Source organism: Macaca fascicularis, chromosome 8, assembly GCF_037993035.2.
Source record: "Macaca fascicularis isolate 582-1 chromosome 8, T2T-MFA8v1.1".
NCBI lineage: Eukaryota > Metazoa > Chordata > Mammalia > Primates > Cercopithecidae > Macaca > Macaca fascicularis.
In genome coordinates, this window is record NC_088382.1 from 97,851,547 (window position 1) to 97,865,164 (window position 13,618).

Here is a 13,618-nt window from a genome sequence, read left to right on the forward strand (position 1 = left end):
GCCATCCCAAGTTCAAAACAGAATATTGCCAACTCCTTTACATCTACTCAGGTATGTTTGTTCTTTTTCTACTCTTCTACCTCCCTCAAAACTAATCACTATCCTCAAATTTGTGGTATCCTTTGCTGTTTCGAAAAGCACATTTACATGCCTATATCCACATGGAATATATATTTTGTTTGTTTTGAACCTTAGAAAAAATGTGATTATATTGTATCTAGTCTTTTGCAATTTGCCCTATTCATTCATTATTGTCTTTTAAATTCATCTAGACTGTTGCTTGTAGCCGTAGTACTATATTTCCCTGTCTCTTAATACTCCACATTGTAAATAAATAAGAATTTTATATACTCATTCTACTAACATTTAAATGGTCCTTCTTTTTTGGCTATTAAAAGCAATGATGCCATGAAAACATTCTTGTATATATGTACTAATGCACAAGGGCAAAGCTTTCTTTAGAATGCCAATAAACCAAAAAAAAAAAAAAAATTCGGTAAATATTTATGTAAATGTTCAATTTTACTAGGTTTTTGCCAAACTTTTTGGCAACTGTTTGAACAATTTATACTCCAAACTTTTCCCCAACTGTGAACAATTTATATTCCAAACTTTTCTCCAACTGTTTGAACAATTTATACTCCTACATAGCAGGTATAAATGTTCTTGCTGATTCACATCTTCACTGTCACTTGCTCTAACATTTTGTATATAAATTATTATAAACTATAGATAGCATTTTATTTCTATTTATTCCAACAACTTTACTTTGTAAATGGCAAGTTTAGTTCAATTATATTCATTGTGGTTACTGATATGTTTGAAATTTTAAAATTATCATATTATCATCTGATCACTTTATTTGCTTTTTTATGCTATAATTTTTATTTGCTTGTTTTCTAAAAACTATAGTTTTTTCTGTTGCAATTTTACATTTATTTTGGTTTTCTTCTTTTGTTACCTCTTCTACTATTGGTTATCCGTGAAGATTTACTATGCCCACTTAATACAGTAAAAAATTAATTCCTTAATGCTAAGACAATATAAGGATCTGAGAACATTTTAATTCTCATGTCTTATGGTTTACATGCTGTTATTATGCAATCAACTTTTATTTCTTTTTAGTTATACAGATTACACATTTTTATTAATGTATGCATGCAATGTTTATTACTTTCTTTCATCAAAACTATTTCATCTAAGTTTTTTTCTAGGAATATTTTCTTTCTTCCTGTACTTCATGTCTCAGAAAGTTTTGAAGAATTGTTAAGTGAATGGTCAATTGCCTCACCTTTTATACATTTTTTTTTTTTCCATCCTACCTTTGAAAGAGTTTTGCTGGGCAATTCTAGGTTGAGTTATTTTCTTTTGGTATTTGAATGTATTCCACTGTCTTCTTGACTTTCCAGTGACTATGAGAGTTTCCTGTGAAATTGCACATAATGAGTCTTTTCTATCTGTTGGTTTGGAAAAAATTCTCTCTTTGGTATACAGCAGTTACTACAAAATAAGTGTCTGTGTGTATGTGTGCGTGTGTGCGCATGCATGCCTTTAGTTTATGCTGCTTTGAATATATTGAGCTTCCTCTATCTGTGGATTCATATTTATACCTCCAGATAATTATCAACAAGTATACTTTGCATGTTGCATATCTTTCCATCATTTTCTCAGTTTTCTCCTTCTGGGACTCCAATTGTATTATATTACATCATTTTGTCCTATTTCCCATATATCTTACCTTTTAATACTTCCTATCTTTTTTACTCTCCATACTGCAATTTACAGATTTACTATCTGCAAATCTATCTTTTTGTTCACAAAATATTTCTTCAACCAATACTAGCCTGCTATTCAATCTAATTTTTATGATTACATTTTATTCTTACTATTACATTTCTAAAGTTCTATTCCTCAGCTCTTCTTGGTTCCTTTTCATAGTCACTTGATGTCTGCTCAGTTCTGTGATTCCATTTTTTCCTTTTTAAAGATATCCTGAAGTTTTAAAAGATATCCTATTTTAAGATTATGCAACTTAATTTCATAGTCTCAGTATCTGAAATCCTGAAGATTAATCTATTGTTTAGAGCTGATTCTCATTCATGATAATCTGTTTCCTTCTGTATTAGTGATCTTTGCTCCTAAACCTCTATTTGCATGAGAGCCACCTGTGAAAATAGTTGGGTGCCTAAACCCAGTATGTTTCCTCTAGAGGATATATATTTGCTTATGCAGGGAGCTGTGTATGTATGTGTATCATTTTGTCCATATCCAAGTGCAGTATTTTAACGTGGGAGCTTCAGATTCAATTTGCTCACCTTGCCCCTGAACTAAGGTTTGGTCTCTGCTTTTCACACATACTCACCACTCAAAACTCTTAGTTTGAGCTCACTGTTTTACTGATCATTTGGAGATATCCTTCCTGAATGTGATGTCAAAACATTCAATACAAATTGTACCTTATTGCTTATCTACTTCTTTAGTAGTAAGAAAAATCTCTGGAATATTTTGTCTTCCAGAAGTAACCATTCCAAGAGTTTTCTTTTAAAATATCTACATGTTACTTGTTAAAATTAGTGTATTATATATCCATTGTAGGTTGTAAAATTCTGCTTCTCTTATGGCAGTATAGATCATTAATATTTTCATTTAAATTTTACATAATGCTAAGTCTTTCCCTAGGTTTCTATCAAATATTTCATAATAGCATGATCAAAAAAATGTTTGTTGAAGGATTAATATGTGAAAATACATTATCAGACTTCTATGTTAACATCACATTTTATATAAATACTGAATGTTCGGTCCAAATTTTGTTTATATCTTTATATTATGTTACTACTAAATCACAGGAAGTGTAATTCAGGACACATGATTTCTAAAACAAATATTTATAAGGGAATACTTTAAAACTACAGATATAATTTAATAATGAAAATAATATGCATGTAATTAGAATATATAAAAAATATTATGTCTTCTATTTTCTTCTATTGTCTTTTAGAAATTTGCATAGCAGGAGTAAAAACAATGGTTAGTTTTACTTTTTAGTCCTTTGGGAATAATTTTTTTTTTTTCTGCATAGTGACTGAAAGAATCTTTTACTTACAGGATATATGTATTTATGGATCTGATTTTATCAATTTTGCAGTGAATAAAATGACTTCTGAATTGCACACTACTGTCTCATTTTAGAATTGAACATTATTGCTATTATCTGTTTGCTTATTTATTTTGCTTTAATTTTCCTACTCTTCCTCCATCCTGAGAGAATCTTGCACTCTTAAGCTGAATTTATTTACCAGATCTTCAATATCTATACTTTATCTTTGGCTTTCACATCATTTTATCTATTCATACTTTCCTAGAAATGGCTTACCAAGATTTTCTTCCACATGACAGAGTCAGTTTTTACAGTAATAACAGGTTTTCTTTTCCTGATCCATAGCAAGCACAGCAATGGATGTTCTGAGTTGTTTCTAATATTGTTTTTCTGGTTTTCTTGATAAAATACTTTCATTGACAGCCTTTTTTTCCTGAGTCTTCAAGTAGATATTCCTTTTTCCTTGATTCTTCAGTATCCTTTTAATGGTATCGTTCTGTTATTACGACTACCTAACCTTAGGCAAGTTAATAAATTTTCTGCCTCAGTTCCCTTGCAAAATGGAAGTAATTACACTATATATTTTACAAATTTGTTTTGAGGAATAAATGAGTTAAATACACAAAACTAATTTAGAATTGTGTTTGGAATGTATTAAATGTGCACTTAAATTAGCACTTTATTTTTTTTGTTTTCTTCTTTGTGCATCTTTGATTATGGTTGATGATAACCCATAGAGAGGCTTTTTATAATATCTCCCACTTTCACTACTTTTTTTTTACATGCTGGTCAAACAATCTTTTCAATTAAAACCTGGAAAGCAGGCTGATATTCCATGGTCTTAGGTCAATTCCCATTGCTCAGGACATATGCATCCGGTACGTACAGTTTTACTGAACAGAGGTGGAATCTTTCTTATGCCCACATTCTTCTTTTTCTGATGCATTAAATCAATGGCAAAGCTACAATCTCCACTGTGGATTATAACAAAGTCTATTTCTGCTGGTTCCATGATATGTAGTCAATAGATTTAGGGAAGAGGGTGGGGGTTCTGGCAACTCTTGATTTCAACTAAAGAAGAGAGTTATAAATTAAATGTTGTTGTTAGTAGCTAGTGTTGCTTTGTTTACATTGTAGGAAATTTACAAAAATTGTAGCATATTAGGTTTTAAAGTGGTATGGCTATAATTCTGCAAAAAAGGTACAAAACTAAAGCAGAAATCTGTTACTAGTCTTAGATAATTTAAGCAATAATGCCATTAAATCATTAATTCAGACCAACTGGATTTTTTTCAGAAACTTAAAGATATTGTCTATATTGAAAAAAGGGGATGAAAATTGAAACTTCGATTTCATTTTGTCTCGTTGTCTAGAATAAAGGACAAAAAAAACCTTAAAGATTAATTAGAAGGAATATTTCTACACAGACTATGTAAGAGAAGAGAAATAACAATAGCTAAATAATGGACAATAGGGCAAAATATGTATGAATTATGATTAAACAACTTACCAAGAGATTCAAAGTATATATAAAATCCAAGTAGTATTGATTTACTTCTCAACATATTGTTGTGGCAGACACGGACTAGCTGTTCATTAAACCTGTCACCTTTCTCCTGCCTTCCTTGTGATTAGTTGTGGCCATAGTATTGCACTTTAGTGCAACCAGGGGGGAAATGAAACAGTTTAGTAGAATAGTTGGCCCTCCACATCCATGGCTTTTGCATCTATGAAGTCAATAAACCATGGATTTAAATATTTGAACAAAAAAATACACGATTGCATCTGCACCGAATATGTACAGACTCTTTAACTCTTGTCCTTATTCTCTAAAAATTACAGTATAACCACTATTTACATAGCATTTACCTTGTTTTAGGTAGTATAAGTAGGCTAAAGATGACTTAAAATATACAGGAGATTGTGCACAGGTTATATGCAAATACTAAACCATCATATATAAGGCACTTGAGCATCTGTGCATCTCGGTGTCTGCAGGGAGTCCTCCAATGCCCCACAGATACCAGGGGATGGCAAATAAATCCCTCACATGAGCAAATTTATCAACTGCTGCCTGGACGTTGACACCTGAGGCAACTTCCAAAGTCATGTGTTGATGCTAAGCCTTCGTTATTCTTGGTGTCTCTGATAGAGTGTTTGGACAGAGCTTCTCTATCCCACCACAAGGGCAAGAAATAAAATCAGTTGTGTTAAGTCATAGGAATTTCTGGTTTAATCTGCTTCCCTTTATTTAGAACTCTATATTATATGCATTTTAATGTTTGTGATCCTTTTATACATTTGTGTAATACTAACAAGTGACATATTTTTGTGAATGTGACTATATCAAATTTTCTGCTATTTTCCAACTGCACACAAGGATCTAAAAATAAATAACCAAGTAGAGACTGCATAGTAATCATGTAAGGCTATGTAATTGAAAGGTTTTTAAAAAGTCAGTACTATGAAACTTTTGGTTACCAGTCTTGTAAAATGAAACAGATTCAGTAAAATGAAGCTCATTCCAGTAAAAAAGGAAAGAAGTCAGTTTTTTTTTTTTTTTTTTTTTTGAGGGAGTCTCGCTCTGTCGCCCAGGCTGGAGTGCAGTGGCGCGATCTCGGCTCACTGCAAGCTCCGCCTCCCGAGTTCACGCCATTCTCCTGCCTCAGCCTCCCGAGTAGCTGGGACTACAGGCGCCCACAACTGCGCCCGGCTAATTTTTTGTATTTTTAGTAGAGACGGGGTTTCACCGTGGTCTCGATCTCCTGACCTTGTGATCCGCCCGCCTCGGCCTCCCAAAGTGCTGGGATTACAGGCGTGAGCTACCGCGCCCGGCCCAAGAAGTCAGTTTTTTAAAAGCAAACATACATAATCCTCCATAATAGTTGTGAAAGCCGAATTATTGAGAGAGTTCATTCTCCAGTTTTAAAACATGATAAGAAAAATGTGGTAGAGTTAATATTTTTAGAATTTAAAATCTTAATAAGTTAACTTATTTTAAGGATGAGTTAAGGTCCTTGACTGTCCATATCAAGTCGTTTCCTTTTCACAAACTCCAGGACAGATGAATTGAGACAGTATTCCCACAGCTGGTTGTACTGACGAGACGCATCTTCATAAATATCCAGTTGGTATCCGATCTTCAGCACTGGAGAAGGGACCTGGTGGAAGGTGACTGGATCATGGGGCAGATTTGCGCCTTGCTGTTCTTGTGATACTGAGTGAGTTCTAAGGAGATCTGGTTGTTGAAAAGTGTGTAGCACTTTCCCTTCACTCTCTCTCTCTCTGTCCTCCCACCATGTGTAGATATGCTTGCTTTCCCTTAGCACTTCCACCATGATTTTAAGTTCACTTGAGGCCTCCCCAGCCAAGTCTCCCATACAGCATGTAGAACTGTGAGTCAATTAAACCTCTTTTCTTTATACATTCCCCTGTCTCAGGTAGTTCTTCATAGCAGTCTGAGAACGGACTAATGCAGTATTAACTCTTTCTTTCCTCAAATATCAAAGTTCAAATTTTGTAGGCCTCTGAGAAACATTATATAGCAGTGCAGTTGCAAAATGAGCAGGAAAGGTTGGGAAGGCAAACCTGAGGTAAACCTGTGCAGAAGTAAACCTGCGGAAGGCTTAGGTTTACTTCTACACAGGTGTTTTCTGTAGTATGGCACCAAATGGACATCTCAGTTACAGAAAGCTAACTCTCCAAGGTCAGCCTAAGTCCTGTCCATTGACTCAAGTATCACACCATGAACATATTTAACTTAAACTAGGTGTACTCAGGAATGAGTGGGTTTGGATGTAGATGTCAATCACTTCACAGTGAATGATGAATTGAATTTAATGGTTTTGATGTCTCAGATGACATTTTTATCATAATTTTTCTCTTTTTGTTTTTTTTTTTTTGACAGCCTGCTACAACAGCGTTGATAACCTTCCTGGTTATCTCCTTATGTTAGGCAGTGAACTTCCTGACAGCAAGCAGAGTCACTGCAATGTATTCTTTTTAACAAAATTGCAACTATGTGTTAAAATAGGATATGCCTCTAGATATTTTTCTGTCATAAGTTTTACATATTATTTTAATAGATAACCTGCTTTGCTTGGAGAGTATCCATTTAAAATTATATTACTGCTGTAGATGCTTGTCTAATTAGGAAGAATCCTTGTGATACGTTTGTTTTACATTGATAGCACCATTTTAACTTTAACCATAGACAAGGAAACAATGTCCTATTGTTACTCAAAATGAATCTTAACATTTTGCTGGAGTTAAATTTTCCAACTCACATTCAGGCAATGTATATTTTGTAAAACTACTATCATGATAAATATTTTCTATTTTGAATTAATTTGCATGTTTGAAAATAGTTAATGACGTTAACTGTGTTGCTGATTCATTCCACGAAAATAAAAAATCTTAAAAAAGGCATTATTTGTATTAGGGTTGTGTATATAAGTGTGTGCGAATGTGTTTATTTTAATAAAACTATTTTGTAATTCACTTAATGGTCTTTAGCTTGAATTTTCAAAAGGTATGACTATTAGCAAATTGATAGGAAAGTAGATAACAATGAATTAAGGGTTACTGGCAGCCTAAGACACTGTTTATCTCTTTTAAGGTAGACAGAATTCAAATTGCCTTCATTAGCTGAGCAATATGCTCTGGAAAATGTGCTGGGTACTTATCAAGAGACTCTTTCATTTGCATTTTTGCTAAATAAACAAGCTGCTTTGTTTCCTAGCTGCTCAAGAGCTGTGAATAGAAGAGAAAGAAAATAATCCAGGTAAGTAAGCCCGGGGGCATTCCAGGACTACAATAAAGAAAAGAAAAAGTTTATCAATGAAGATGTCAGAACTGTGCCTTGCATATTTGTGATATAAAAAGATAGTCTCACATATAGTTAGAATTGCGAATGTAAAAATGAATTAATTCTCCCCACAGCCACCAGTACCACAAGCAAAGACAGAGGCTGTTCTTTTGATAAATGATCAATACTTCAGCCCGACACTACTCTAGCTGCCCTGCTGTTGCTGGTTAAAAGTTTGAATTTCAATTAAGCAGTAAATCTTTATGGCATCACATCTCCAACAGTCAATTAATGTCTCCCTAATCTCTTGAAATTCTGAAACACTATTATTTTGCAGAGTCCTTTCCTTCAGGCTCATTCACCAGCACAGTGTTCTTGTTAGACAAGTAAACACCAAGTTTTCTCCAAATAAAAACTCAAATATTAAACAATTGTTTTGTTCACATTCTTTGGTCATTTGTCTATGCGTAAAGAATGTTATACTTCCAGAGTTGTTAAGAAACGTATTTAACATACTCCTGAAGTCGACTCATGAATACTGTCAGCCAAAAGTGCATTGACTTGATTGTTCCCCTTAGGCCACGTTATATTTCAGAATTTTTTCCCACATATACATTCCTTGGAAAAATTCTTAAATCATACAAAACTATTAAGCATTCTAAGCACTGACCACACTCAAATCGGTGTAAACATTATTATTTCTTCTCATAAAATCTCCCTGTAGATTTTTTTCCCAAAAGATTTTCTTTATTTTCAGAGTGTTGGTTGATGCCTAAAAACCAGGTAATACTGTAATTCCAGCTACTCAGGAAGCTAAGGCAGGAAGATTGCTTCAGCCCAAGAGTTCAAGTCCAGCCTGGGCAAAATAGCGAGAACCTGTCTCTGGAAAAAAAAAAAAAAAAGAAAAGAAAAGAAAAAAAAAACCCAGCTAATAAAGCTTATAGCTAAAGAATTCATGCAACCTTCCTCATGGAGGACTTCAATATTTTAAGACAAAATATAGGGAACTTGATAGACATTTCTTTCATATAGGATTTTAATAATTTTAAATTTAAGAGGTCACAAAGTCAAACTGACACATCTTCAAAACTATAGATTTACAATTGTTTTAATGATTAGATCCATTGTTGCAATAAAATACAATTTTATCTTTTCAGAATATCAGAAGAAAATCTTTCCCCTGGAAGTAAATGCAGCCTGTGTCAGTAAAATTCTACCATTATAAGTGTTATTCTTGTCAATCATTTAGAATGCAAGCATTTCTTATATTATTAAAAATTTTTTTTAATTGACTTCAAGAAGTCTGAATTATTTCACTAGAATCCCTGTGTGATTTTGGAAAACAAAACAAAACAAAACAAACATGTTTTATTTTAAATGATTTATGTGTCAAACTGGTATGCCCCAACTACCATGTTCCAGATATTTTATTATTAGATGCTCAGGTATACAGTAGGTTAAACATGCCTGCATAAAAAGCACTTCTACTTATAATGCTTACAGGCCTGCAATATAAACTGCATGGTAAAAACAAATCTACACATTTTTGAATAATTAGCCAGCACGTAAACATACGTCTATTGGCCTCCAAAGTTTTTGGCTTTTCATTCTATTATACTAAAATCTCCACTAGTCTTCAAATCTGTTCTTAAAAATGTAATAATAATTTAATATTACAGCACATACAACTATTAATAACCATTTGAAAAAAATCATCTTACTACTATACACTTTATTTTGGAAAACATCAACAGTTATTTATTATATTTTTTCTTTGAAATTGATGTTATTTGAAATTTAACTCAACCTAATTTTTCCTATCCAAAACATGACAGAACCCTTGGTATCCTAAAACTGCAAGGCTATTAATTACACTAATTCAGGTAACTGAACCCTCTTATGAACAAACAAAGCTTAATGTCATGACTAAGGTTAACTCATCAAGGTGAAATTAAGAGTTTTATTACGTGATTAGTTGTCATTAAATAAATGTACACTTATAGTTAAATAACATTCTACAATCAGAAGAAAAATAAGTCTTCACAATAAAAACTGGTGATATGGCTATATAGAAATCTTATTCTATGATCCTATAACTGCAAATTTTTTAAAACACAGAATTGAAATATGCATTGTTGACTAGGAAGAAACACATGCCTTTTATATTAAGTAACTACTCTCATATTAAGTAGCTAAAAGGTATTGAAGTTTCTGAGTTTTACATTATTTTTGCATATCAGAATAATTGTAAGCTTAGAAAACTGATAGATATGTTGGCATACAGTTGCAAAAAATGATCTTTGGTAAAAATTAAGATGTAATGAAAATATAATAAATTATATAGTCCCATCAGATTGGGAGACCAATGAAATGGATGATAGACAAAAGAGAAGGAGCAAAAAATAACGTGTGTGTGTGTGTGTGTGTGTGTGTATATTTTTTTTTCTTAATGTTAATTTTTTTAAAAAAACAGAAGGAGTTTGTTTAAAAAGCAGACCCAGGCTGATATCGAACTCCTGGGCTCAAGGGATCCTCCCATCTTGGCCTCTCAAAGTGTTGGGATTACAGGTTGAGCCACTGCGCCTGGCCTGCAAAAATTATAGACTAGAAAGGTAATAATAGAATAGAAACTAGGCTGGGTGTGGTGGCTCATGTCTGTAATCCCAGCACCTTGGGAGGTGGAGGTGGGTGGATCACCTGAGGTCAGGAGTTAGAGACCAGCCTGACCAACATGGTGAAGCCCCGCCTCTACTAAAAATACAAAAATTAGCTGAGTGTGGTGCCAGGCAACTGTAATCCCAGCTACTCGGGAGGCTGAGGCAGGAGAATCACTTGAACCCAGGAGGTGTAGGTTGCAGTGAGCTGAGATTGCAACACTGCACTCCAGCCTGGGCGACAACAGCAAAACTTCACCTCAAAAAAAAAAAAAAAAAAAAAAAAAGGAAGAGAAAATAATGTAGAAAAGATATAGTAGAAGCCAGACTACGGATGCTAATCAGGATTAAATTTCAAGTAGAAACACTGGGACAAGGTGTAAAAAACAGCAGAATTTTCTTAATATGTATTTCATGACTTAAATACTGACTATAAAATCTTTTAAGGAATCACATTGTGAAGAAGATAAAACTTACTTTAGAGTATTTATAGATAGTGTAAGGTTCTAATCTTTAATCAAAAGAACACATATATAACTATATTATCTAATGACCTACACAAATTCTTATCCTAATATGCCATAAAAGTATGCTTACATATTGCTTTGTAATTTTAAAAGTAAATTTAGGATCTATACCTTAAGTTTGTAAATTGTTAAATCTCTTGGGTATTCTGAAATAATAATAGAAGTATTTACACTGCAAAACAAACATGTACTCACCATCATGATTAGGATTTCCTAGTGTCCATGGCTCATCTGAGTCAAAATGAGTATCTCCTCCAATTCCTGGTCCAGGGAAGTAGGCATGTGCTAAAAATCCTCCCTCTCCATCAAAGGGAGAACTGTCCCCATGGAAACCAGATGCAAAAATAATGGTTATATCCACATCACGTTTGCCATTTTCTAATTCACTGTAGGGAACTTCTTCAAATGTCAGAGGAGTTACATTCTGCCACACATCAAAGGCACGGCGAATAGCTTTACGAGTCTCAGGGTCTCCTACTTTTGGAGTTACGTTCTTTATACTGAAAGTTAGAAAATATAATAATCAGTATTGTTATGTGTAAGTTAATTTATTACAAGTTTTGATCGATTCAGTTAAGTAAAATATTAGAGAAAATAGTCATATTAAATAGAAATAACACATACTCATTCCTCTTGTCTCTATTGTTAGATTTCACTACTTTGCAATCATTTAATTTTCTTCAGGATAGTATTCATGTATCAAAGTTTTAAATGAGAAGATCTCTGTAGAATGGTTAACAGTAGGGTACCTGGATCAATCAGTTACTTTACCTTCTGGATAAGAAAGAGAAAGGCAGATTTGCCAAATGATCAAAGAGGCACAACAGTTTTCAGATGAAATAAAAATTTCATTTTTTTCTAATTTTTAGAGGCACACCATTATATTTACACACATCAATTTCAAACAATGTCTTTATGCTCTTCTTGATCTGTAAATAGTAATTGAGCAGATACATGATTATTTCTTAATTTTTTAAAGAAATGATCAAATAACTACAATTTATGATGTTCTATTGTTTCTTATTAATTTGTTCTAGTTAAAAATGTATTGTGAATAAACAGCTACTTAATACAAAGGTTAAACAATTACATGAATTTAAAGAAGTAACTTGGACATCATGTACTTTAGTTTGTCCTAATGCTAATAACAAATGGATTAAATCACTATAAATATTGTCCTTGATTCATTTAGCACTAAATCAGATGTTTATTTTTTCTCAGTTTTTTTCCTAAACAACAAAAATGGAACTAGTATGTGTATTTTTTATGTTATAGCACTATAAATTCAAACCATGCATGTGAAAAAAATGGGTAAATTTCAGAGGAGTCATAAATAAGTTTCAGATCACTTCAACCAATAATGTTACATCTATGAACTTACACTAATGAAATTTTTTTGACTCTTTTTTCTTTTTTAGAGATGGATCTGATTGTGTTGCCCTGGCTGGCCTTGAACTCTTTCACTCAAGCAATCCTCCCACCTTAGCCTTTCAAGCAGCTGGGATATAGGAGTAATCACCATGCCCAACTGATAATTAAACTATTTTATTACAAAAAAGGGGATACCATATCCAGGTGAATATATATTGAAATGCAATCATAAAAGAGAACCGAAAGTGAAACAATTTAAAATGATGAAGTATGGCTAAATCATGGCATCGGTAATGCATGCCATTATATAAATAGGATTCAAAATTATTTTCCCATTTTAAGACTTTTTAATCAGCATGGAAAAACTTGTAGGATTAACTTTCCAGTGGAAAAATAATATGCACATTATATTTTTAACCTGATTCTATGTCAATACAATTATAAATATTGGGCAGGAATTATGTAAACTAAAAATAGTATTAATGAATCATTTACTATGAGCTAGAAAAGCACTTCACATTATCTAATTTAATCTCCTGAGTAACTCAATGAGATGGGTATTTATACCTATTTTACCAAAAGCACAGTGGGGATTTATAAGAATTTAGAGAAAAACCTCTAAGTGGCAGAGCTGGGTTTCAATCCAAACATTTGGGTAAAAATCTATTGCCTTAAATTATATGTTGGACCACACATTTAAGATACATTTATCACTATTTTCTAACAAATATCCAGATTATATTTACATTGATTATTTGGTGGTAAATGTTATTCATTACATAAAGGAAATAAGATAGCAAACCAAGTGGAAACAGTGCAGGCAAGGAAGAAGAAATGGCAAGTGAAAGGCGTTGAAGTGAAGATATTCTTGGCAGGTTCAAAGAACAGCAAGGCAGCTGGTATAGTTTGGTCACAGAGAGAGAGTAAGTGTCAGGATATGAGGTCAGTAAGTCAGAAGGAGACCAAATAAGGTAGGTCCCCGTAGGCCACTCTAAAGAGTCTGGCTTTTGCTCTGAGAAGGGAAAAACTGGAGCATCATGAACAGACATGACATTTGACTTATGATTTAATAAATGACTTGAGCTATTATGTTGAAAATATAGTGATATGGTGCAGGAGTTGAGGCAGGGAGACACATCAGGAACTATTGCAAAAATCC

At 33.0% G+C, this 13,618-nt stretch overlaps 1 protein-coding gene across 2 annotated transcripts in view; it reads right to left on the reverse strand.

Moving 5' to 3' along the window:
- MMP16 (matrix metallopeptidase 16) overlaps positions 1-13,618 on the reverse strand; it is a 358,463-nt gene that overhangs the window by 186,757 nt on the left and 158,088 nt on the right. For both annotated transcript variants that reach the window (XM_073999069.1, XM_005563660.5), the window contains exon 4: positions 11,284-11,588. In XM_073999069.1, the coding sequence (XP_073855170.1) occupies positions 11,284-11,588 (305 nt within the window). The remainder of the gene's footprint in view (positions 1-11,283; positions 11,589-13,618) is intronic.